The sequence below is a fragment of the Lolium perenne genome, chromosome 3, assembly GCF_019359855.2.
Source record: "Lolium perenne isolate Kyuss_39 chromosome 3, Kyuss_2.0, whole genome shotgun sequence".
In the NCBI taxonomy this organism is placed as follows: domain Eukaryota; kingdom Viridiplantae; phylum Streptophyta; class Magnoliopsida; order Poales; family Poaceae; genus Lolium; species Lolium perenne.
Window position 1 is genome coordinate 62880822 of NC_067246.2, and position 25491 is coordinate 62906312.

General features: G+C 42.8%; 1 protein-coding gene and 2 long non-coding RNA genes across 3 annotated transcripts; all 3 read right to left on the minus strand.

Moving 5' to 3' along the window:
• Nucleotides 1–13467: 13467 nt before the first annotated feature.
• Nucleotides 13468–14120, minus strand: LOC139837900 (uncharacterized). The gene is made up of 2 exons (XM_071827209.1): nucleotides 14055–14120; nucleotides 13468–13959 (listed from the first exon to the last, which is right to left on the minus strand). Exons 1-2 carry the CDS (start codon nucleotides 14118–14120, stop codon nucleotides 13468–13470), a joined length of 558 nt encoding a protein of 185 aa, XP_071683310.1.
• Nucleotides 14121–15307: 1187 nt separating this feature from the next.
• Nucleotides 15308–16067, minus strand: LOC139837527 (uncharacterized). The gene is made up of 2 exons (XR_011754020.1): nucleotides 15865–16067; nucleotides 15308–15735 (listed from the first exon to the last, which is right to left on the minus strand). It is a non-coding gene; the product is annotated as an uncharacterized lncRNA (long non-coding RNA).
• An 8068-nt stretch (nucleotides 16068–24135) lies between these two features.
• Nucleotides 24136–24825, minus strand: LOC139837528 (uncharacterized). The gene is made up of 2 exons (XR_011754021.1): nucleotides 24667–24825; nucleotides 24136–24491 (listed from the first exon to the last, which is right to left on the minus strand). It is a non-coding gene; the product is annotated as an uncharacterized lncRNA (long non-coding RNA).
• Between the last annotated feature and the right edge of the window lie 666 nt (nucleotides 24826–25491).

Consider the following 25491-nt stretch of genomic DNA (forward strand, 5'->3'; position numbering starts at 1 on the left):
CATTAAGAGCATGATTAAAATTTACTCCAAGGAGGGCCGTTCACGGTGGCACAAGTACCCCGCTAGCTCCCTCGACCTTCAGCACAACTTAGTTATTATGATGAACTCTCAGACATGGAAAGCTATCAAGTCCAACTACGCCTTCAACTATTTAAATAGAGTTTGTAGTACAGCACAAGCTTAAAGACAACAATCCACTACTAATTTTAACTTATTTATCCAGCAAGCCTTACCATCTAAATATCTCAAAACATTTGCAAAGAATCAAGTTATCAAAGCTCAATGTTCTACAAGTATTTTATTATACACTACCACATACAACATTTCCCGTTTCCAACCATACAACAATTTAACGAAGAAGAAACTTTCGCCATGAATATTATGAGTAAAGCCTAAGGACATATTTGTCCATATGCTACAGCGGAGCGTGTCTCTCTCCCACACGATGAATTCTAGGATCCATTTTATTCAAACAAAACAAAAACAAAAACAAACCGACGCTCCAAGCAAAGTACATAAGATGTGACGGAATAAAAATATAGTTTCAGGGGAGGAACCTGATAATGTTGTCGATGAAGAAGGGGATGCCTTGGGCATCCCCAAGCTTAGACGCTTGAGTCTTCTTGATATATGCAGGGGTGAACCACCGGGGCATCCCCAAGCTTAGAACTTTCACTCTCCTTGATCATGTTGTATCATCTCCCTCTCTTGATCCTTCAAAACTTCCTCCACACCAAACTCAAAACAACTCATTAGAGGGTTAGTGCACAATCAAAATATACATGTTCAGAGGTGACATAATCATTTTTAACACTTCTGGACATTGCACAAAGCTACTGAAAGTCAATGGAATCAAAATATCCATCGAACATAACAAAACAGGCAATGCGAAATAAAAGGCAGAATCTGTCAAAACAGAACAGTTCGTATTGACGAATTTTATTGAGGCACCAGACTTTCTCAAATGAAAATGCTCAAATTGAATGAAAGTTGCGTACATATCTGAGGATCACTCACGTAAATTGGCATAATTTTCGGAGTTACCTACAGAGAATTTTGCCCAGATTCGTTAAAGCAAAGAAATCTGTTTCTGCGCAGTAATCCAAATCTAGTATGAACCTTGCTATCAACGACTTTACTTGGCACAACAAAACACTAAACTAAGATAAGGAGAGGTTGCTACAGTAGTAAACAACTTCCAAGACACAAAATAAAAACAAAGTACTGTAGTAAAAACATGGGTTGTCTCCCATAAGCGCTTTTCTTTAACGCCTTTCAGCTAGGCGCAGAAAGTGTGTATCAAGTATTATCGAAGGATGGTGCATCTACAGCGGGGTTTGGAGTTTTCTCAACCATGCATAGTATATTGGATACATAAGTTTTAGCGTCTCCCTTTTCATTAGTCTTGGGCTTGCTACTCTCATCAAACAGATTTTCAGGAACAAGCCAAGCATAGTTATTTTCTAGTGCATCATTCATCGCTAGGAGCTTGCATGGTATTGGTGCTTTGATCTCCCCACCATCATTAATATTATTAGTATACCTTATTGTCTCCATGTCCATTTTTTCAAGGAGACTAACAAAATTGGTATAAGAACCAAGCATATTATATTTAGCAAAGACATTTCTAGCCTCTCTTGCTATACCACCAAATTCTCTAAGAAGGGTTTCTAAAACAAAATCTTTCTTTTCCCCTTCTTCCATATCACCGAGTGTAAGAAACATGTGTTGGATTATAGGATTGAGATTAACAAATTTAGTTTCCATCATACGAACTAAAGCAGCAGCGGCAATTTCATAAGTAGGAGCAAGGTCTACCAAGTGTCTATCTTCAAAATCATCAACGGTACTAACATGGTTGAAAAATTCTTCTATATTATTTCTCCCAATTATAGACCCACGCCCTACCGGCATGTTTTTTAAGGTAAAATTAAAAGGAAACATAATGAAATAAGTAAAGTAAATGCAAGTAACTAATTTTTTTGTGTTTTTGATATAGCAAACAAGATAGCAAATAAAGTAAAACTAGCAACTAATTTTTTTGTATTTTGATTTAGTGCAGCAAACAAAGTAGTAAATAAAACTAAGCAAGACAAAAACAAAGTAAAGAGATTGCAATGTGGAGACTCCCCTTACAGCGTGTCTTGATCTCCCCGGCAACGGCGCCAGAAATTTAGCTTGACACGCGTACATCACGCGACCGTTGGGAACCCCAAGTGGAAGGTGTGATGCGTACAACAGTAAGTTTCCCTCAGTTAGAAACCAAGGTTTATCGAACCAGTAGGAGTCAAGAAGCACGTTGAAGGTTGATAGCGGCGAGATGTAGTGCGGCGCAACACCAGGGATTCCGGCGCCAACGTGGAACCTGCACAACACAAACCAAGTACTTTGCCCCAACAAAACAGCGAGGTTGTCAATCTCACCGGCTTGCTGTAACAAAGGATTAGATGTATAGTGTGGATGATGATTGTTTGCAGAGAACAGTAGAACAAGTATTGCAGTAGATTGTATTTCAGTAAAGAGAATTGGACCGTGGTCCACAGTTCACTAGAGGTGTCTCTCCCATAAGATAAACAGCATGTTGGGTGAACAAATTACAGTTGGGTAATTGACAAATAAAGAGGGCATGACCATGCACATACATGATATAATGAGTATAGTGAGATTTAATTGGGCATTACGACAAAGTACATAGACCGCTATCCAGCATGCATCTATGCCTAAAAAGTCCACCTTCAGGTTATCATCCGAACCCCTTCCAGTATTAAGTTGCAAACAACAGACAATTGCATTAAGTATGGTGCGTAATGTAATCAATAACTACATCCTCGGACATAGCATCAATGTTCTATCCCTAGTGGCAACAGCACATCCACAACCTTAGAACTTTCTGTCTCTGTCCCAGATTTAATGGAGGCATGAACCCACTATCGAGCATAAATTCTCCCTCTTGGAGTTACTAGCATCAACTTGGCCAGAGCCTCTACTAATAACGGAGAGCATGCAAGATCATAAACAACACATAGATATAAATTGATAATCAACATAACATAGTATTCTCTATTCATCGGATCCCAACAAACACAACATATAGCATTACAGATAGATGATCTTGATCATGTTAGGCAGCTCACAAGATCCGACAATGAAGCACATAAGGAGAAGACAACCATCTAGCTACTGCTATGGACCCATAGTCCAGGGGTAGACTACTCACTCATCACTCCGGAGGCGACCATGGCGGTGTAGAGTCCTCCGGGAGATGATTCCCCTCTCCGGCAGGGTGCCGGAGGCGATCTCCTGAATCCCCCGAGATGGGATTGGCGGCGGCGGCGTCTCTGGAAAGTTTTCCGTATCGTGGCTCTCGGTACTGGGGGTTTCGCGACGAAGGCTATTTGTAGGCGGAAGGGTAGGTCAGGGGGCGTCGCGAGGGGCCCAGGAGACAGGTCGGCGCGGCCAAGGGTGGGGCCGCGCCGCCTGCCCTCCTGGCCATCTCGTGGCCCCACTTCGTTGACTCTTCGGTCTTCTGGAAGCTTCGTGGCAAAATAGGACCCTGGGCGTTTGATACGCGTACAGCACGCGTCCGTTGGGAACCCCAAGAGGAAGATGTGATGCGTACAGCGGCAAGTTTTCCCTCAGTATGAAACCAAGGTTTATCGAACCAGTAGGAGCCAAGAAGCACGTTGAAGGTTGATGGCGGCGGGATATAGTGCGGCGCAACACCAGAGATTCCGGCGCCAACGTGGAACCTGCACAACACAACCACAAAGATTTGCCCCAACGAAACAGTGAGGTTGTCAATCTCACCGGCTTGCTGTAACAAAGGATTAACCGTATTGTGTGGAAGATGATTGTTTACAGAAAACAGAGAACAAAGATTGCAAGAGATTGTATTTCAGTATAGAGAATTGGACCGGGGTCCACAGTTCACTAGAGGTGTCTCTCCCATAAGATAAACAGTATGTTGGGTGAACAAATTACAGTTGGGCAATTGACAAATAAAGAGGGCATGACCATGCACATACATATTATGATGAGTATAGTGAGATTTAATTGGGCATTACGACAAAGTACATAGACCGCTATCCAGCATGCATCTATGCCTAAAAAGTCCACCTAAAAGTTATCATCCGAACCCTCCAAAGATTAAGTTGCTAACAACAGACAATTGCATTAAGTATTGCGCGTAATGTAATCAGTAACTACATCCTTGAACATAGCACCAATGTTTTATCCCTAGTGGCAACAGCACATCCATAATCTTAGAGATTTGTCACTTCCCGCATTCACGGAGACATGAACCCACTATCGAGCATAAATACTCCCTCTTGGAGTTACAAGCATCTACTTGGCCAGAGCATCTACTAGTAACGGAGAGCATGCAAGATCATAAACAACACATAGACATAACTTTGATAATCAACATAACAAGTATTCTCTATTCATCGGATCCCAACAAACGCAACATATAGAATTACAGATAGATGATCTTGATCATGTTAGGCAGCTCACAAGATCCAACAATGAAGCATAATGGGGAGAAGACAACCATCTAGCTACTGCTATGGACCCATAGTCCAGGGGTAGACTACTCACACATCACTCCGGAGGCGACCATGGCGGCGTAGAGTCCTCCGGGAGATGAATCCCCTCTCCGGCAGGGTGCCGGAGGCGATCTCCTGAATCCCCCGAGATGGGATTGGCGGCGGCGGCGTCTCTGGAAGGTTTTCCGTATCGTGGCTCTCGGTACTGGGGGTTTCGCGACGGAGGCTTTAAGTAGGCGGAAGGGCAGGTCAAGAGGCGGCACGAGGGGCCCACACTACAGGCCGGCGCGGCCAGGGCTTGGGCCGCGCCGCCCTGTAGTCTGGCCACCTCGTGGCCCCACTTCGTCTCCTCTTCGGTCTTCTGGAAGCTTCGTGGCAAAATAGGACCCTGGGCGTTGATTTCGTCCAATTCCGAGAATATTTCGTTACTAGGATTTCTGAAACCAAAAACAGCGTAAAACGACAAGAATCGGCACTTCGGCATCTTGTTAATAGGTTAGTTCCAGAAAATGCACGAATATGACATAAAGTGTGCATAAAACATGTAGATATCATCAATAATGTGGCATGGAACACAAGAAATTATCGATACGTCGGAGACGTATTAGCATCCCCAAGCTTAGTTCTGCTCGTCCCGAGCAGGTAAAACAATAACAAAGATAATTTCTGGGGTGACATGCCATCATAACCTTGATCATACTATTTGTAAAGCATATGTAGTGAATGCAGCGATCAAAACAATGTATATGACATGAGTAAACAAGTGAATCATATAGCAAAGACTTTTCATGAATAGTACTTCAAGACAAGCATCAATAAGTCTTGCATAAGAGTTAACTCATAAAGCAATAATTCAAAGTAAAAGCATTGAAGCAACACAAAGGAAGATTAAGTTTCAGCGGTTGCTTTCAACTTGTAACATGTATATCTCATGGATATTGTCAACATAGAGTAATATAATAAGTGCAATATGCAAATATGTAGGAATCAATGCACAGTTCACACAAGTGTTTGCTTCTTGAGGTGGAGAGAAATAGGTGAACTGACTCAACAATGAAAGTAAAAGAATGGTCCTCCATAGAGGAAAAGCATCGATTGCTATATTTGTGCTAGAGCTTTGATTTTGAAAACATGAAACAATTTTGTCAACGGTAGTAATAAAGCATATGTATCATGTAAATTATATCTTACAAGTTGCAAGCCTCATGCATAGTATACTAATAGTGCCCGCACCTTGTCCTAATTAGCTTGGACTACCGGACCATCGCAATGCACATGTTTTAACCAAGTGTCACAAAGGGGTACCTCTATGCCGCCTGTACAAAGGTCTAAGGAGAAAGCTCGCATTGGATTTCTCGCTATTGATTATTCTCAACTTAGACATCCATATCGGGACAACATAGACAACAGATAATGGACTCCTCTTTTATGCATAAGCATGTAACAACAATTATTATTCTCATATGAGATTGAGGATATTGTCCAAAACTGAAACTTCCACCATGAATCATGGCTTTAGTTAGCGGCCCAATGTTCTTCTCTAACAATATGCATGCTTAACCATAAGGTGGTAGATCTCCCTTACTTCAGACAAGATGAACATGCATAGCAACTCACATGATATTCAACAAAGAATAGTTGATGGCGTCCCCAGAAACATGGTTATAGCACAACAAGCAACTTAATAAGAGATAAAGTGCATAAGTACATATTCAATACCACAATAGTTTTTAAGCTATTTGTCCCATGAGCTATATATTGTAAAGGTGAATGATGGAATCTTAAAGGTAGCACTCAAGCAATTTACTTTGGAATGGCGGAGAAATACCATGTAGTAGGTAGGTATGGTGGACACAAATGGCATAGTGGTTGGCTCAAGGATTTTGGATGCATGAGAAGTATTCCCTCTCGATACAAGGTTTAGGCTAGCAAGGCTATTTGAAACAAACACAAGGATGAACCGGTGCAGCAAAACTCACATAAAAGACATATTGTAAACATTATAAGACTTTACACCGTCTTCCTTGTTGTTCAAACTCAATACTAGAAATTATCTAGACCTTAGAGAGACCAAATATGCAAACCAAATTTTAGCATGCTCTATGTATTTCTTCATTAATGGGTGCAAAGTATATGATGCAAGAGCTTAAACATGAGCACAACAATTGCCAAGTATCACATTATCCAAGACATTTTAGCAAATTACTACATGTATCATTTTCCAATTCCAACCATATAACAATTTAACGAAGAAGAAACTTCGCCATGAATACTATGAGTAAAGCCTAAGGACATACTTGTCCATATGCTACAGCGGAGCGTGTCTCTCTCCCATACAGTGAATGCTAGGATCCATTTTATTCAAACAAAACCAAAAACAAAAACAAACCGACGCTCCAAGAAAAGCACATAAGATGTGATGGAATAAAAATATAGTTTCAGGGCAGGAACCTGATAATGTTGTCGATGAAGAAGGGGATGCCTTGGGCATCCCCAAGCTTAGAGCTTTCACTCTCCTTGATCATATTGTATCATCTCCCTCTCTTGATCCTTGAAAACTTCCTCCACACCAAACTTAGAACAACTCATTAGAGGGTTAGTGCACAATCAAAATATACATGTTCAGAGGTGACACAATCATTCTTAACACTTCTGGACATTGCATAAAGCTACTGGACATTAATGGATCAAAGAAATTCATCCAACATAGCAAAAGAGGCAATGCGAAATAAAAGGCAGAATCTGTCAAAACAGAACAGTTCGTATTGACGAATTTTATCGAGGCACCAGACTTGCTCAAATGAAAATGCTCAAATTGAATTAAAGTTGCGTACATATCTGAGGATCACTCACGTAAATTGGCATAATTTTCTGAGTTACCTACAGAGAAAATAGCCCAGATTTGTGACAGCAAAGAAATCTGTTTCTGCGCAGTAATCCAAATCTAGTATGAACTTTACTATCAACGACTTTACTTGGCACAACAAAACAATAAACTAAGATAAGGAGAGGTTGCTACAGTAGTAAACAACTTCCAAGACACAAAATAAAAACAAAGTACTGTAGTAAAAACCATGGGTTGTCTCCCATAAGCGCTTTTCTTTAACGCCTTTCAGCTAGGCGCAGAAAGTGTGTATCAAGTATTATCAAGAGACGAAGTGTCAACATCATAATTTGTTCTAATAATAGAATCAAAAGGTAACTTCATTCTCTTTCTAGGGAAGTGTTCCATACCTTTCTTGAGAGGAAATTGATATTTTATATTACCTTCCTTCATATCAATGATAGCACCAACGGTTCGAAAAAAAGGTCTTCCCAATATAATGGGACAAGATGCATTGCATTCAATATCCAAGACAACAAAATCAACGGGGACAAGGTTATTGTTAACGGTAATGCGAACATTATCAACTTTCCCCCAAAGGTTTCTTTGTAGAATGATCAGCAAGATTAACATCCAAATAACAATTTTTCAGCGGTGGCAAGTCAAGCATATTATAAATTTTCTTAGGCATAACGGAAATACTTGCACCAAGATCACATAAGGCATTACAATCAAAATCATTAACCCTCATCTTAATGATGGGCTCCCAACCATCCTCTAGCTTTCTAGGAATAGAGGCTTCGCGCTCTAGTTTCTCTTCTCTAGCTTTTATGAGAGCATTTGTAATATGTTGCGTGAAAGCCAAATTTATAGCACTAGCATTAGGACTTTTAGCAAGTTTTTGTAAGAACTTTATAACTTCAGAGATGTGGCAATCATCAAAATTCAAACCATTATAATCTAAAGCAATGGGATCATCATCCCCAATGTTGGAAAAAATTTCAGCAGTTTTATCACAGGCGATTTCAATGATTTTAGCAGTTTCGGGCAGTTTCTCGCGCTTTGGATTAGAAGTGGAAACATTGCTAACACCAATTCTTTTATTATTAATAGTAGGAGGTGCAGCAACATGTGTAGCATTAGCATTACTTGTGGTGGTAATAGTCCAAACTTTAGCTACATTTTTCTCTTTAGCTAGTTTTTCATTTTCTTCTCTATCCCACCTAGCACGCAATTCAGCCATTAATCTTATATTCTCATTAATTCTAACTTGGATGGCATTTGCTGTAGTAACAATTTTATTTTCAATATCCCTACTAGGCATAACTTTCGATTTCAAAAGATCAACATCAGAGGCAAGACTATCAACCTTAGAAGCAAGTATATCAATTTTCCCAAGCTTTTCTTCAACAGATTTGTTAAAAGCAGTTTGTGTACTAATAAATTCTTTAAGCATAGCTTCAAGTCCAGGGGGTGTGTTCCTATTATTATTGTAAGAATTCCCATAAGAATTACCATAGCCGTTGCCATTATTATAAGGATATGGCCTATAGTTGTTACTAGAATTGTTCCGGTAAGCATTGTTGTTGAAATTATTATTTTTAATGAAGTTTACATCAACATGTTCTTCTTGGGCAACCAATGAAGCTAACGGAACATTATTAGGATCAACATTAGTCCTATCATTCACAAGCATAGACATAATAGCATCAATCTTATCACTCAAGGAAGAGGTTTCTTCGACAGAATTTACCTTCTTACCTTGTGGAGCTCTTTCCGTGTGCCATTCAGAGTAGTTGATCATCATATTATCAAGAAGCTTTGTTGCTTCACCAAGAGTGATGGACATAAAGGTACCTCCAGCAGCTGAATCCAATAGGTTCCGCGAAGAAAAATTCAGTCCTGCATAAAAGGTTTGGATGATCATCCAAGTAGTCAGTCCATGGGTTGGGCAATTTTTAACCAAAGATTTCATTCTTTCCCATGCTTGTGCAACATGTTCAGTATCTAATTGTTTAAAATTCATTATGCTACTCCTCAAAGATATAATTTTAGCAGGGGGATAATATCTACCAATAAAAGCATCCTTGCATTTAGTCCAGGAATCAATACTATTCTTAGGCAGAGATAGCAACCAATCTTTAGCTCTTCCTCTTAATGAGAAAGGGAACAATTTTAATTTAATAATATCACCATCTACATCTTTATACTTTTGCATTTCACATAGTTCAACAAAATTATTAAGATGGGCAGCAGCATCATCAGAACTAACACCAGAAAATTGCTCTCGCATAACAAGATTTAGTAAAGCAGGTTTAATTTCAAAGAATTCTGCTGTAGTAGCAGGTGGAGCAATAGGTGTGCATAAGAAATCATTATTATTTGTGGTTATGAAGTCACACAACTTAGTATTTTCAGGAGTACCCATTTTAGCAACAGTAAATAAAGCAAACTAGATAAAGTAAATGCAAGTAACTAATTTTTTTGTGTTTTTGATATAGCAAACAAGATAGCAAATAAAGTAAAACTAGCAACTAATTTTTTTGTATTTTGATTTAGTGCAGCAAACAAAGTAGTAAATAAAACTAAGCAAGACAAAAACAAAGTAAAGAGATTGGGAAGTGGAGACTCCCCTTGCAGTGTGTCTTGATCTCCCCGGCAACGGCGCCAGAAAAAGAGCTTGATACGCGTATAGCACGCGTCCGTTGGGAACCCCAAGAGGAAGGTGTGATGCGTACAGCGGCAAGTTTTCCCTCAGTATGAAACCAAGGTTTATCGAACCAGTAGGAGCCAAGAAGCACGTTGAAGGTTGATGGCGGCGGGATATAGTGCGGCGCAACACCAGAGATTCCGGCGCCAACGTGGAACCTGCACAACACAACCACAGTACTTTGCCCCAACGAAACAGTGAGGTTGTCAATCTCACCGGCTTGCTGTAACAAAGGATTAATCGTATTGTGTGGAAGATGATTGTTTACAGAAAACAGTAGAACAGTATTGCAGTAGATTGTATTTCAGTATAGAGAATTGGACCGGGGTCCACAGTTCACTAGAGGTGTCTCTCCCATAAGATAAACAGTATGTTGGGTGAACAAATTACAGTTGGGCAATTGACAAATAAAGAGGGCATGACCATGCACATACATATTATGATGAGTATAGTGAGATTTAATTGGGCATTACGACAAAGTACATAGACCGCTATCCAGCATGCATCTATGCCTAAAAAGTCCACCTTCAGGTTATCATCCGAACCCCCTCCAGTATTAAGTTGCTAACAACAGACAATTGCATTAAGTATTGCGCGTAATGTAATCAGTAACTACATCCTTGAACATAGCACCAATGTTTTATCCCTAGTGGCAACAGCACATCCATAATCTTAGAGATTTCTGTCACTTCCCCAGATTCACGGAGACATGAACCCACTATCGAGCATAAATACTCCCTCTTGGAGTTACAAACATCTACTTGGCCAGAGCATCTACTAGTAACGGAGAGCATGCAAGATCATAAACAACACATAGACACAACTTTGATAATCAACATAACAAGTATTCTCTATTCATCGGATCCCAACAAACGCAACATATAGAATTACAGATAGATGATCTTGATCATGTTAGGCAGCTCACAAGATCCAACAATGAAGCATAATGGGGAGAAGACAACCATCTAGCTACTGCTATGGACCCATAGTCCAGGGGTAGACTACTCACACATCACTCCGGAGGCGACCATGGCGGCGTAGAGTCCTCCGGGAGATGAATCCCCTCTCCGGCAGGGTGCTGGAGGCGATCTCCTGAATCCCCCGAGATGGGATTGGCGGCGGCGGCGTCTCTGGAAGGTTTTCCGTATCGTGGCTCTCGGTACTGGGGGTTTCGCGACGGAGGCTTTAAGTAGGCGGAAGGGCAGGTCAAGAGGCGGCACGAGGGGCCCACACTACAGGCCGGCGCGGCCAGGGCTTGGGCCGCGCCGCCCTGTAGTCTGGTCACCTCGTGGCCCCACTTCGTCTCCTCTTCGGTCTTCAGGAAGCTTCGTGGCAAAATAGGACCCTGGGCGTTGATTTCGTCCAATTCCGAGAATATTTCGTTACTAGGATTTCTGAAACAAAAACAATAAAAACAAAGAATCGGCACTTCGGCATCTTGTTAATAGGTTAGTTCCAGAAAATGCACGAATATGACATAAAGTGTGCATAAAACATGTAGATATCATCAATAATGTGGCATGGAACACAAGAAATTATCGATACGTCGGAGACTATCAGCGTTGATTTCGTCCAATTCCGAGAATATTTCCTTACTAGGATTTCTGAAACCAAAAACAACAGAAAACAGCAACTGGCACTTCGGCATCTTGTTAATAGTTAGTTCCAGAAAATGCATAAATATGATGTAAAGTATGCATAAAACATGTAGATATCATCAATAATGTGGCATGGAACATAAGAAATTATCGATACGTCGGAGACGTATCAGGCGGCGCGGCCCAGGTGCTGGCCGCGCGGCCCTGGCGTGTGGGGCCCTCGTGGCGCCCCCTGACCTACCCTTCCGCCTACTTAAGCCTTCGTCGATAATAGTTCCAGTACCGAGAGCCACGATACGGAAAACCTTCCAGAGACGCCGCCGCCAATCCCATCTCGGGGGATTCAGGAGATCGCCTCCGGCACCCTGCTAGAGAGGGGAATCATCTCCCAGAGGACTCTTCACCGCCATGGTCGCCTCCGGAGTGATGTGTGAGTAGTTCACCCCTGGACTATGGGTCCATAGCAGTAGCTAGATGGTCGTCTTCTCCTAATTGTGCTATCATTGTTGGATCTTGTGAGCTGCCTAACATGATCAAGATCATCTATTTGTAATGCTACATGTTGCGTTTATTGGGATCCGATGAATAATGAATGCTATGTTATGTTGATTATCAATCTATCATATATGTGTTGTTTATGATCTTGCATGCTCTCCGTTATTAGTAGAGGCTCTGGCCAAGTCGTTACTTGTAACTCCAAGAGGGAGTATTTATGCTCGATAGTGGGTTCATGCCTCCATTAAATCTGGGACAGTGACAGAAAGTTCTAAGGTTGTGGATGTTCTGTTGCCACTAGGGATAAAACATCAATGCTATGTCTAAGGATGTATTTGTTGATTACATTACGCACCATACTTAATGCAATTGTCTGTTGTTTGCAACTTAATACTGGAGGGGGTTCGGATGATAACCTGAAGGTGGACTTTTTAGGCATAGATGCATGCTGGATAGCGGTCTATGTACCTTGTCGTAATGCCCAATTAAATCTCACACTACTCATCATAACATGTATGTGCATTGTCATGCCATCTTTATTTGTCAATTGCCCAACTGTAATTTGTTCACCTAACATGCTATTTATCTTATGGGAGAGACACCACTAGTGAACTGTGGACCCCGGTCCATTCTTTTACATCGAATACAATCTACTGCAATACTCGTTCTACTGTATTCTGCAAACATCATCATCCACATTATACATCTAATCCCTTGTTACAGCAAGCCGGTGAGATTGACAACCTCACTGTTAAGTTGGGGCAAAGTATCTTGGTTATGTTGTGCAGGTTCCACGTTGGCGCCGGAATCCCTGGTGTTGCGCCGCACTACACTTCACCGCCATCAACCTTCAACGTGCTTCTTGACTCCTACTGGTTCGATAACCTTGGTTTCTTACTGAGGGAAAAGCTTTCCGCTGTACGCATCACACATTCCTCTTGGGGTTCCCAACGGGCGTGTGCTTTACGCGTCATCATAGTCATAGTTGTACTTGTGGCCATTTGCTTCAAACTCCACCAATGGACCTTCCCGCATTGCAAGTCTTGTCATTAGTGGTGATCGTTGAAGAACATTGATATCATTGCAAGACCCGGGCATTCCAAAAAATGCATGCCAGATCCAAGTCTCTTGATCGGCGACCGCTTCAAGGAATATGGTGGCATCCTTCTTGTACCCTTTGAATCGTTCATGCCATGCTGCTGGACAATTCTTCCAACTCCAATGCATACAATCAATGGAACCAAGCATACCGGGAAACCCCCGGTTGCCGTTGATCTCCAAAAGCCTTGCCGTGTCTTAAGCATTGGGGGCACTCAAGTATGTGGATCCGAAAACATTCACAATTGCAACGACAAAGCGCTTCACACACAAGATAGAAGTGCTCTCTCCCATGGCCAAATGATCATCAACTAGATCCGCCGGTATACCATATGCCAGCAAGGCGGCGGTCACCTTTTGATATGTGCTATGACCAAGTTCTCCTGCGGCATTTCTCCTTTGCTCAATGAACCGATCATACTTGGTCACCTCCATTGCGATGTGCTTGAATAAATTGATGCTCATCCGAAAACGCCGCCGAAAATAGCTTTCGGGAAATATCGCATTATCATTGAAATACGACCGCATCAACCTCTCATGCCCTTCAATCCTTTCTCTCCACAACTTCTGTCTACCGAACACCGATCCACCAATTTTTGGCTTCTTGACGGCGCGGTATGCTAATAGTAGCGATATGTTCTCATCTTCCTCTTGGTCGTACTCGTCATCCGATGAATCGTACGATAAAATCTACAAATATACATATGAAATTACTTAACTACAACTATAGTAGCTAAATCGGCGACCAAAATCATGGCGGATGGCCGGCCGGCGGAGGTGTATACCTTCCAAGCAAATCGGCGAGCATCTTGGCTGCGCCATGTCGCTAGCAACCTCGAAGACGACGACATGGCGGCGGCGTGGGGTCTGTAGAGGAGAAGGCGCGAGTGACGCGGGGAGAAGCGCCGGCTGTCCCCGTCGGTGGCGACAACGCTCGGTCGCTACAGCGCGGCGGAGTGGCCGCTACTGCCGGCAGGAGGCGCGGGCGAGGTGGATCTACGGCGCGGCGGCGAGCAACAGCAGGGCCGGTGGCGGAATCGACCGGAGGCAGCGGAATTTCGCGGCGGCGGTGCGGTGAGAAATGGAGGGCGCGGGCGCGGGGGGAAATTTCCAGCCGTTGGGTATTCGCGCGTGCGCCAAGCGATGCTGCGTGGTGTAGCCGACGCGTCACATTTGGCTCGGGATTGTGCAAAACGGCGCGCGCCCTAAATTTTTTGCAGCGCCGCGCCGTTTGCCGCGCCTGCTGGAGGAGCGATTCCACCTCCGCGCGCTGCAATTCGGCGGTTAATATATCGTGCGTCCTATATAGCGCGAATGCTCTAAGGGCATGTACAATGGTGATATCTTAGCAGTGTCACGTAGGATAAATGCTGAGGTGGATGAAAGATAAAAGAAAAAAAAGACTTTGCATTCTCTTAGCTAAGATATCACCTCTTAGCTCATCTCTCTCACCATAAAATTAGGATATCTCGTTACTAAAGATAAGACTAAAAAACAAACCATTGTACATCATATTTTATTGTTATATTTAGATTACATAGCAGGATTAAGATAAGACAATCTTATCAACCATTGCACATGTCCTAACAGATTTCTCTGCGCTGCCGTTGGACGAGACCGACGATGGGGCCGTTGAAGGCGGGTGAGCCGCGAAACACGGCACTGGACGCGGTCAAAAACAACATTGTTGGGTCCACCACCTGATGGTGCATGCAGAGCTCGCTGCAGATCCAGATCAAGCGTACGTTGAGATTTTGTATGCGCGGCTCCTATATATTGAGAGCTTTTAGTGAGGGTGCTGGCTAGCTAGACAGGTTGCCAACGGAAGCAAATTAACGATATGCATTCATGGATCAACAAGACTACAAGAGGCCTGCTGGGAGGATCGATGTGTGCTCGAGTTCGGCCATGTCGCGCCGCCGTGGAGTGCACTTAACTGAAACGAGCGGGCTCGGCCGTCTAGCCGACGTGGACACTTGGCCGATTTCTTTCTTGTTGCTTGTTGATCGATGAATACGTACGACACAGAGCAACGATATTCTCTTCTGAAATCGAAGGCCTTGTTCATTAACTCGATCTCTGCTGGTGCGCATCAAGCGATGCTTACAGATCGATCCTAATAATCCCTTGTTATTGCAAAGTTTATTATACTACTAAAAAATTAACAAACTCGATCGTGTCCTAATATAATCATAAAAGTGTGACATGCCACACTGGCTAGGTAGGTAATTGAATCACTAGCTAACTATAGGAGGTCTCTTTTCAATCCTATTGTTTATAAGTACACTCCTAGTTAATTAGGAGGGTTGACACAGACGAGGCAGTTGCAGTAGCGGACGACGAGGTGCTTGACGGTGCAGAAGGCGTCGTAGATGATCATGTTCGGGTAGTTGTCCTTGCACTCCAGCCTGCAGTGCCAGTCCATGCAGATCACGGAGTGGAAACGGGTCTTCGAGCATTTCTGATCTGCACATAGTTAAAGCATACATTCTCCTATTAGTTAGCAATGCAAACCAGTCGTATATCGGCATAACCGGAGGATATCGTTTCATATTTACAAGAGAAATGAAGAAGGGATCTAGGGGGAGCAGGTACCTGCGAGAGTAGCCGGAGTTGCCAGAGCAGCCGGAGCACTTGCGAGAAGGACGAGAAGGACGAGGAAACAGAGCTTGGTTCTCCCCTCCATTTGTAGGTCACACATGCAAACTCTGGTGTGTATGTTGTGTATACTCTTCGTTTTGGGCTTCGATGAGATGGAATGGGTGTGTGAAGAACTCTAAAGGGAACACAAACATATATAGTAGGCGATGTACGTGGGTATGTGGACGAGAGAAAGGAAGAGAATAAGTTGCAGGAGATCCTAGATGCGAGGAGGAACGCGCGAGTCAAGCAGAATATTCTGTTGTAGCTAATGACCCGATATATCCAATTGACCAGACTACTCCGTCCATCTCTCCACAGGCCGTTGCGCTTCTCAGCTGTTGCATGCAGCTCTATGCATCTTCTCGCACGGCTGAAGACGTTCACTTCACACGGAACATCGATCGATCCACAACACTCGTGCTAGCTACTCAAATCAGCGCCGCGTACATGCATACCTACATGCGGTCTCCTATAAGTGATGTCCATTCTGCACCTTAAACTTGTAGTGGTTAATTAAATTGAACCACCAACGAATCCTTGAATGGCACTCCAAACTCACTACCGGAAAAACTGTTGTACCTATGCCGAACTCTGCAAACACCAAACAGCGCCATTTGACGAGTGTCGAGCAACAAACACTCAGCAAATAGACACCACCGGACAATTTTAAAACACGCTCGGCAAACACACTACTCGGCAAAAAAATATAAAATACGCTTGGCAAACGAAGGGACTCGTGGCAACCGCGGTCATACCAAACGGTGCCATGAAGGAGCTATGGCTTCGCCGTGTGTATTTTTTTCTATTTATTCGTTTTCAGCATTTTCATTTTACAGTTCCTTATAATGAGCCTACCATTTTCATATACGTATGTGCATATTGCCATTTCAAATAGTGTTGCCGAATAGAACTTTTAACTTTTTTCTACAGAAAATCATTTTGTAAGTACTAAAATGCATGTCTTTTTGTGAATCAATTTCACAGCAAGTGAGTTAGGTCATAACCTTTTCATGACATAGTTTGTCAGAACGAGCACATATCGTGTGCGCACACATGTGTATCTTGGAATGGCGAATAGTGTTGACGAACGAAGTTTTCAATTTCTTTGCACAAAAATTCTATTTTTCGTTTTATAAATGCCAAACCCGAGGTTTTTGTGAAGAAGCTACAACAAATGTAATACTTGTGCAAACCATGTCTACAAAAATAGTTGAACACTTTTATTTACGATGGTTCACATACCTGCTGATGATGATGCTAGTTTGCTGGGAATTTCTGGAAATTCAAAGGTTTCCTGCAGATCTAGGAGAAAGCGGCCAAATTTGAACTATAAGTCATCTTTTGCTTGTTTAAGATTTTTTGCACAAATCATGTTTAGGTGCACAATGAGTTGTTTGAATGGAGATACGATGTCGGTTCCACGGGGTTCCCTCTACCTCTAGTGTACTCCAAAGCGCCGGCTCCACTGAAACGTCATTTCAAGTCAGACCAAATATAGGCACAACTAATTCAATAAAATAGAAAAAATGGGAAACGTTCACACATTGTCATTTTATGTAACCTAATTGTGGGAAAAGTAACAAACTTGAAACGAAGGAGTTATTCCAAAAAAAAAAAAAAACTTCGCATAACTGAGCTACCACGTAAGAAGATGCATGGCTTTCCGGAGAAGTGAGCTAGGCAATGACGTTAACGATGACATAGTGCACACACGCACACATGTTTTGTTTCAATGGGGATATGATGTCGGTATCACGGGATTCCTTCCAGTGAGCCTCGAAGCAACCATTTTGGCATTCCATCATTTCAAATGATTGTTAGTTTTGTGAAGGGTTTTTATAAAAAAAATTGTGAAAAACCATGTTTATTATTTTCCTTGCAACTATTGCACGTAAAAAGATCTGGCGGCGCAAGTATTACATTTTTTAGTTTTTTTATTTGTTCTATAGGTGTTCAAATGTTTGCCAAGTGTCTTTACAACACTCGGCAATGACCGTTGCCGTCTTGATTGGAAGAAATATGAGTCCTACGGACCGTGTCTTTCTGCCATCAGATCTGGGAGGATCCAACGTGCCTCCATCTTAACCTGTAAGCCACCTGCCCATAGGTGTGTCTTGGTCCTCCTCCCTCTCTCTCCTTATCATGGACGTCGGATACACAAGGGGACATGCTAAGCGTCGGCCCTGCCAAAGATGGACACATACTGTGGTGCTTGTGGCATGACGGAGAGGCGGCCCTCAACGATGGCAGCTCGGTGACGTGAGCCTAGGGGGGTTCTCGTCGTCCTCAACGGCAAAGACAGGGCTTCACTAAAAGCTCTATTGGCACGGCCCTAAATGACGACGAACGTTGATTTTTTTTTTTTTTTGAAATTAGGCTTTGCCGAGTGTGTTGGATAACACTTGGCAAATCATTGACAAGGTCGCACTCGTGTGGGATTTGCCGAAATCTGAAGACCCATTTGCAGACTATTTTGGCCACTCGACAAAGCCTTTATTTCCGGTAGCCTACTTGTCACGCCCTGAAACCGGGCTTAGTCGTGCCAACGCCACATATTTATAACCTTGCGATTTTAACCATGAAAGGCTCATAAAACATATTTATAAATCTAAAACAACACTTTATTTATTTTCTTTTCTATTAAACAAATCATGATACATTATTTATTTTCGCTTCCTGTAGCACTAATCCTACGCTTTGCCATCATCTTCAAATCGTGCTCACTTCTGCAAAAAAATGGAGATTTGAGCACTAATCCTACGCTTTACCATCTTCTTCAAATCGTGCTCACTTCTGAAGAAAAAAAACGGAGATGGCAAGGGTGAGTACGATGGCATACTTAGCAAGTAGATATAGCGAAAGAAAAGATGATCAACAGATTAGACGGAATTAAAGAGAGACCAAGAAAGTACAACATCGGAAATCAAGGAAATGAATACGCTGACAAGAAAATGAATTTAGCGGAACTAAAAACGGAAATGATTGGCATTACACATGACAGCAAGCTTCCCAACCCGGGAGTCACATGGGTGAAATTTCACTCTTTTACGCTCTGCAGAGGGGTACTCCGACATCGACAGTCTTGACTAGCTCCACCGGCGCTAGCCAAGCAGTGCCCTTTTACCTGCTAAGACCTGGACACTCTTACCTACTGATGTCGGTCGCTCCCACGGATCCATCACCGACATGTTTCCGAACATAGGCCGTCCCCAACAGAGAACACAGACATTCCCATACCTGAACTGTGACCGGTACAATATGTTTGCCGTCGTGACACCAATACTAAAGATCAATGTATTCGCAGGTAATTAAGTGATACAATCACTATCATGAGGTAATAAAATACCCTCAAGGCCCCACACAAGCATTATGCGATTTCAACAAGCCGGAGATGACTACCCGTCTCTCTCCAACACGATGATCAAACATATGAAGATGCAACAATGTGATCAATAGCTAATCAAATGATCAAGGAAGACAATAATGAGCTGACACATAGGAGAGCAGCTATATGATCAAAGAGGATTAAGGAACATAATGCAAGTAACAATATATGCACCATGGCAAAACAACAAGATGGAAACTGAGCTGAATCGTCCGTTCAATGCATGTCTGATCAATTAGACATGCATGGTTCAATGCACATGTGTACATGAAAGTATAAAACAGCTAGCTTAGCTCTCGTACTACTACATGGCTTGGCTGACAAATGCATTCATACTAGTACTAGAGATCATGCATAAAAAATAATCTTGCCATTTTTATCAACTCTCTGAAAATATTGTGCAAGCAAAGATTAGCCTCCAAATTCACTACTAAATTACAACAGATAAAATCATGAGCCAAAAATTACCAGCTAACTTGAATTAAATAATAATCAGAATACCCTGGTTATCACACTACTTATCATTTCCGGTCTATCCCAAACCCTACATGTTGCGATAAGTTGGGTTTCCAATTTTAGAATTTAAAGTTTGGGTTTATTAATAAACTAAATAATGTCAAGATTAGAGCTAATAGCTTCTATGATGAATCTTTTGATGACGGCTGGGTAGGTATGATGTACACCAATGTGCGTGCATGCCACGGACGTGCACTTGCGTGCCTGATATGGATATGATCTCCAAGGACGTGATTGGTAGGTCTCAGAACATTTGACCAGCACCCGGGGGACGAAAATGGGCCGTTTGGTTGCCCAGGCTTTCTCCATGTTGTGTCTACAACGGGGCTTAAAGCACCCTTGGGCCTAGCCTAGGAACTACTGCTGAATCGTTTATTCCTTGGAGTCTGGCCCATTCTCGCCGTTGGGTTGCACGCGTGGGGAAGGAGAGAGCAACGCCACATCCCTTTGGGAACACGCGGCGCCATAAATCCCTTCCCCGGTCCAACTCCTTCCTCCCACTCTCCTTCTCTCCACTCTCACCCCTATACGTCACATCAAACATCAGCGGTTGCATTACCTCAAACGAATACACCGCATCCCCGCGACGAGGAAGAGCGGGAATGGACGCGGGGAGGAAGGCGGCACCAACCGCGAGCACGACCGACACCTTCACCACGACCGAGATCTGCATAGTAACCTCAATCTCGACCTCACAGAGGCTATCTCCAATGGTGGTAAGCATCTGTACCATCACCTCTGATGCTCATTTTTCGTGGATCTGCAGGGACAAGCACACTTCTGCAAATTGCAATGACATGCACACTAGATCTGTTACGGTAACCAATAGGGTAAGGTTCGTTGTGATACATCATGATTTAGGACAATGTGGTCACGGATTCAAGGATTGTGGCTATGCCTTGCTTTGATCTAGTAGTTTTTACTAGCATGCACGGTACACGGAAAATTATGTTCTTGCCCATTGTTCCTTAGTTTTGCTCACTTTTCCCCTTCTAGGAGTGAAATAGGCAAAAAAAATGTGACACATAATCTGCAATAACTTGAGCATCCAAGCTCCAAATAAGATCTACTCAATGTTGTTCGACATATAGTGACAAGCCCTATCCAACAATATATTGAAATTTAATCTAAACTCAATGAAACACTAAGTAGAGTTTTTCACGTGGGGAAAACTGAGCAAAACTAAGGAATGGGGGGCACCCGATCTAGGTTGCAGATTAGCTCGAAACTGGAATTATTGTAGATGCGCGAAGGGGATAGGGTTTTTGCATTATCTTTTTTCGACCTCCTGGCTAGTACTACAGGCGTACATAGGCCCATGATTTTATCATTGCACGTTCATACATGCAGTGCGATGATCAACATTTACCTAGTGTTGCACTCTTCCCATAGTGGTTTTTGCTTACTATTTGCTAAATGTTCAATTATCTCATAGACTGTTGAGTGCATATTTGATATAAGGCCTACAATGATTAGAATTGGCCGATGATTAAAAACTGGACAACGAACTCCAGGATGGAGTGAGCGAACCATGTTCATTGCACTATGGTTATTAATGCAGTGGGTTCATTGACTCCACCCCTGAGATTGTTTGTCCCATATAAGTATGAGGCCCATTTTGCATCTCATTATGATGTTGTTTACTTTCTATGGCTGATGATTGAACTGTATGTCTCCCTAGTGCCACAAATGGTTCTTATTTGGCCGATGATTGAACTAGAAAGCCATAATCTCAGGATGGAATGCTGAACCGTGTACATTGTACTAACACTCATGGTTAGCAATGAACTAGGCTCGCTAACTCCATCTCAGAAATATGTATGTCCAATGTAATTATGAGGTCGTAAAACTATTCATCGTGTTTCTATTATGTTGCAATGGCCGATGATTATATTTAGTAGCACATGTTGAACTAAGGATGCTCTACAATATCCAGGTCCGTGCAAAAACACATTGGTGTTACATGTTCCTTGGTTGCAGGGCATCTCTTAGCTCCAAGATGCTTGTTTCTATGAGGCTCCCTATGTTTTTAATGGATGCTTCTTGGCCACTGATTGAAATATGGAGAGTGGATTTGGTGATCAGGGGGATACGTGAGCACCCGGTTATCACTGTTGGAGTTGGTCCACAACCGTTGGATTCTGCTACTCACTAACGGCCACTCACTAATGGCCACTACCTCGCTAGCCTCCACCTCGCGCTGAGGTCGCGCCATTGTCTCCCCAGTCAAGCACGTCGTCGTGCACCTTCCCCGCGTCTCTCCGCCCTGCGTGTACAGTGCTAACATTGTTAGACACGTGTCGAGCAGAGAATGGGTGCTCACGTATCCCCCTGATCACCAGACTTCATCCGTTGAAATATGTCACCCTAATGGTGCCACAATGATGCTATCCAACATTCTACGTTGCACAAACGGTCTTCCTTGTGCATGGTGCTTGGTTGGATAGCATCAATTTTGGTACACATTGTGATCAGTTATATAAGGCATTCTTTCCAATGTGTTTGCTGTTTGTTAATAATTATATGATGCCAATAGTTAAAAACTGACACCTCAAATGTTGACGAGATTATCTCCATCCACCTAGTCTTCCGTACAAGAACATTGCTTGTACATCCTACTTGGTGGATACATATTCATCTTGCTGACTTGTGTGTGATTGCATGTATGAGGCGTTCATTATTGTTGTTCTTGTTTGCCAATAATGATGATATGCCACTTCCAAATGGTAGGGCAGGTGTCATAGGATCAGAAAGTTTGCAGAAGCTCATTATTTGGGAAATCTCACGGTTCCTATCACACCAGCTCTACGAATCAATGTGCATATTTACTGTGAGGCTCTGCTAATGTATTTGTTTGTCTTGTTTTTCCCATGATCATCCTTTTTGTTTTCTGAGGCTATTTTTTTGTGCAGGCTCTGATGGAGCTAGGGTGGCCTACAGAGGTTCCTAGCAAGGGGGTCTAGCAAGAGGCATCGAGAAAACTTGGTCAATGTTGGCCACTTTCACAATGAGGAGGATTCTAAGCACTTCATATGGTTCGTCTTCTAGCCAACCATGGGCATGTGCCCAATACCTAAGGAATTCGTATCATGGTTCGGCAAGATCCCTTCAAAGATCACCCTCCACACCAACATTGGATGCAAATGGGGCGTGACGACCAAGGTCGGCGGTGAGAAAGCCATCATCTATTAGGGGTCAGCAGTGTTGTCATTTCCCATAATCTGTGGGTTGGCTACTACCTCACCTTCCACAAGGAAGCCCATGGCATCTACCGAGTGGACATCTTCGACTGCTCTTGTTGTGAGGTGATAACTAGGTCCCCGAACCATGGAGATGCCACCATAAGGTTTGTGGAAGAGGTAGGATGATGCTATCATACTGGTATGTGTCAAGTATTGTGTCCATTAGCTATGTTAGTGTCGATCATGTCTGAACTTATGTTGTGTTGATCGTGTCTGAACTTATTATGTGTCGATTTTAACTATGGTACTCTTCTTATTAGTTACCAAGTAGGTTTGAATTTGAATGTTCACTTATGTGCTATTGACTTGTGTCTAGTAAAATCACCACACATGAGAAGAGGTTACCATAGTCAGTATTTGGCTAGCAACCAAATAATTGTTGATTGCTTTTGGGCTGCTCTATGGGCTACAAACCGTACAACCAAACACCCTCAGCCGAAATCTTCACTCAACTGAAAAATAAACTTCACGAGCAACCAAACAACATGCCAAATGTACCTCGAAGTTTATTTTAGATGGGCTAACATCCATAGAGTCTCAAAGAGCCCAAAAATTAGCACATGTTACCAAACATGCCCCAACATGCTCCTGCCGTCCGCCGCTGACACGGAGCCATCTCGGCCAGAAGACCATGGATAGTTTGGAAGTATTAGTGGTGTGCCAGCGTTGTGTGTTACCTAGGGACAAAATTTGTAAAAACGCACACTGGATTTTCATGGTGCTTATTTTGGAAATCCCTGGAGACTTTCTTTTGCTTGAACCACGTGCGTTCATGGTACGCTGAGAAGGCGTCATTTTGGATGATCGTTTATTAGTTGGAGGAAGCGCGTGTTTGCGCCTTAGCGGTTGTGGTTTCATAGTGCGTTTTGGGCTTTGATATGAGAGAGGTGAATTAGCCGAGACACAATAAGATATGCCAAGACACACATTAATTATATTTTTGTTAAAGTTGAAGGGATAAGTTAGTCTACAAAGAGCTATGGGAAGATCCTAGTCATTCATATAGGGTTAAATTTAGCAAAGGGGGACTTCGATATTTAGTTAAGTCTTGGTCGAGAGAATTATTTTTCACCAACCACATAGAAAAAGAAATGGATAAATAAAATCTTCCAGTACTACCAGTGCATCAACCGTGCATACTGCCAAATCCTTATTACAGATTTTATTACTACCATCAAGCCCCTTGTAGGCTAATCAGAAATGTGTGACATGACACATCAGTAATTTAAGCACGAAGAGGCCTACACTAGTTGCGTCTCTTTCATCAATAATCTAATCCTTGGTACATACGAGGCAGTTGCAGTAGCGAATGACCTTGTGCCTAACGGTGCAGAATGCATCCTCTATAATCTTGGTCGGGTAGTTGTCCTTGCACTCAAGCTGGCACGCCCACCTCATGCATATCAGGGAGACGAAATTAGTTTTCTCGCATTTATCTGCACATAAAACAAGTTCGTCAAGATCTTGTTCCAGATGATAAAGATAAAAGGATGATATCTGGAGAATATGGATGGTATCTCATCCTATCGATACTCATTTTCTCCAGCCAAACATGTGACCGGAGATCGTTTACACAAACAAGAAAAGGGTAGAAGGGAGGAGGAGGAGTACCTGCAAGAGTAGCCGGGCTTGCGACAAGAACCAGGATGACGAGGAAGCACAACTTAGTTCTCCCCTCCATTTGCAGGTGCAGATGCAGACTCTGATGTGTATGTCTACTCTTCGGTTTGGGCTTTGATGAGATGGAAGAACTCTTCACGGATCGCGTATATATACAGCAGGAGGTCAATGCGAGGACCGGACAGCTACCTAGGACTAATAAACAGCACCAGCTGGCTGGACCTGGCTCTGGTCAAAAAGGCAAAGTATTTAGATACATAATGCAAGAGAGCCAGCTATACACGAATGCACGCATATAAATGTACCGTTAATCACCCTCCCAATGCTTCTATATCTGTCGCCATTCAATTTAGGGAAACCTGTCTTCTATATTTGTCCCCATTCAATTTAGGGCTTGTATTGTAGTACATTGATTAATAATCAAAGTTAGTCAATCCTTTAGGAACTATACCAGCATCTTCGGTCGCAGCCCCCAATGGCCCTCCCCAAACAGCTATTAGGGCCGTTAGATATGGTGTTCAGTTGCGGCGCCCAAGCGCAGGGGCTTGGGTCTGATGCAGCCCAAAAAACTATGCAGCGCTCCAAGGCCGATCCCGAACCACAAAGGTCATATGGAAGCACCAGAGTAACGTTGCTGATGCTGACAGGCGGGCCAACCTTGCCATATGCATAGCGGTTGCTCAGCCTAACGCTATTAAAAGCGGTGACGATTCCCTCAATAAAATGCATAGCGGGCAAAGATCTTTCGCTCCACAAAATTAAAATTCTAACATTCCCTCAATAAAATTCTACCGTGCACCTCCTTAATTCTTTTAT

Bases quoted from the DNA above. Each gene is read 5' to 3' on its own strand.
- LOC139837900 (XM_071827209.1), bottom strand. From the start codon at position 14,120: ATGTCGTCGTCTTCGAGGTTGCTAGCGACATGGCGCAGCCAAGATGCT. The intron at 13,960-14,054 runs GTATACACCTCC...GTATATTTGTAG, and splicing joins CTCGCCGATTTGCTTGGAAG to ATTTTATCGTACGATTCATC.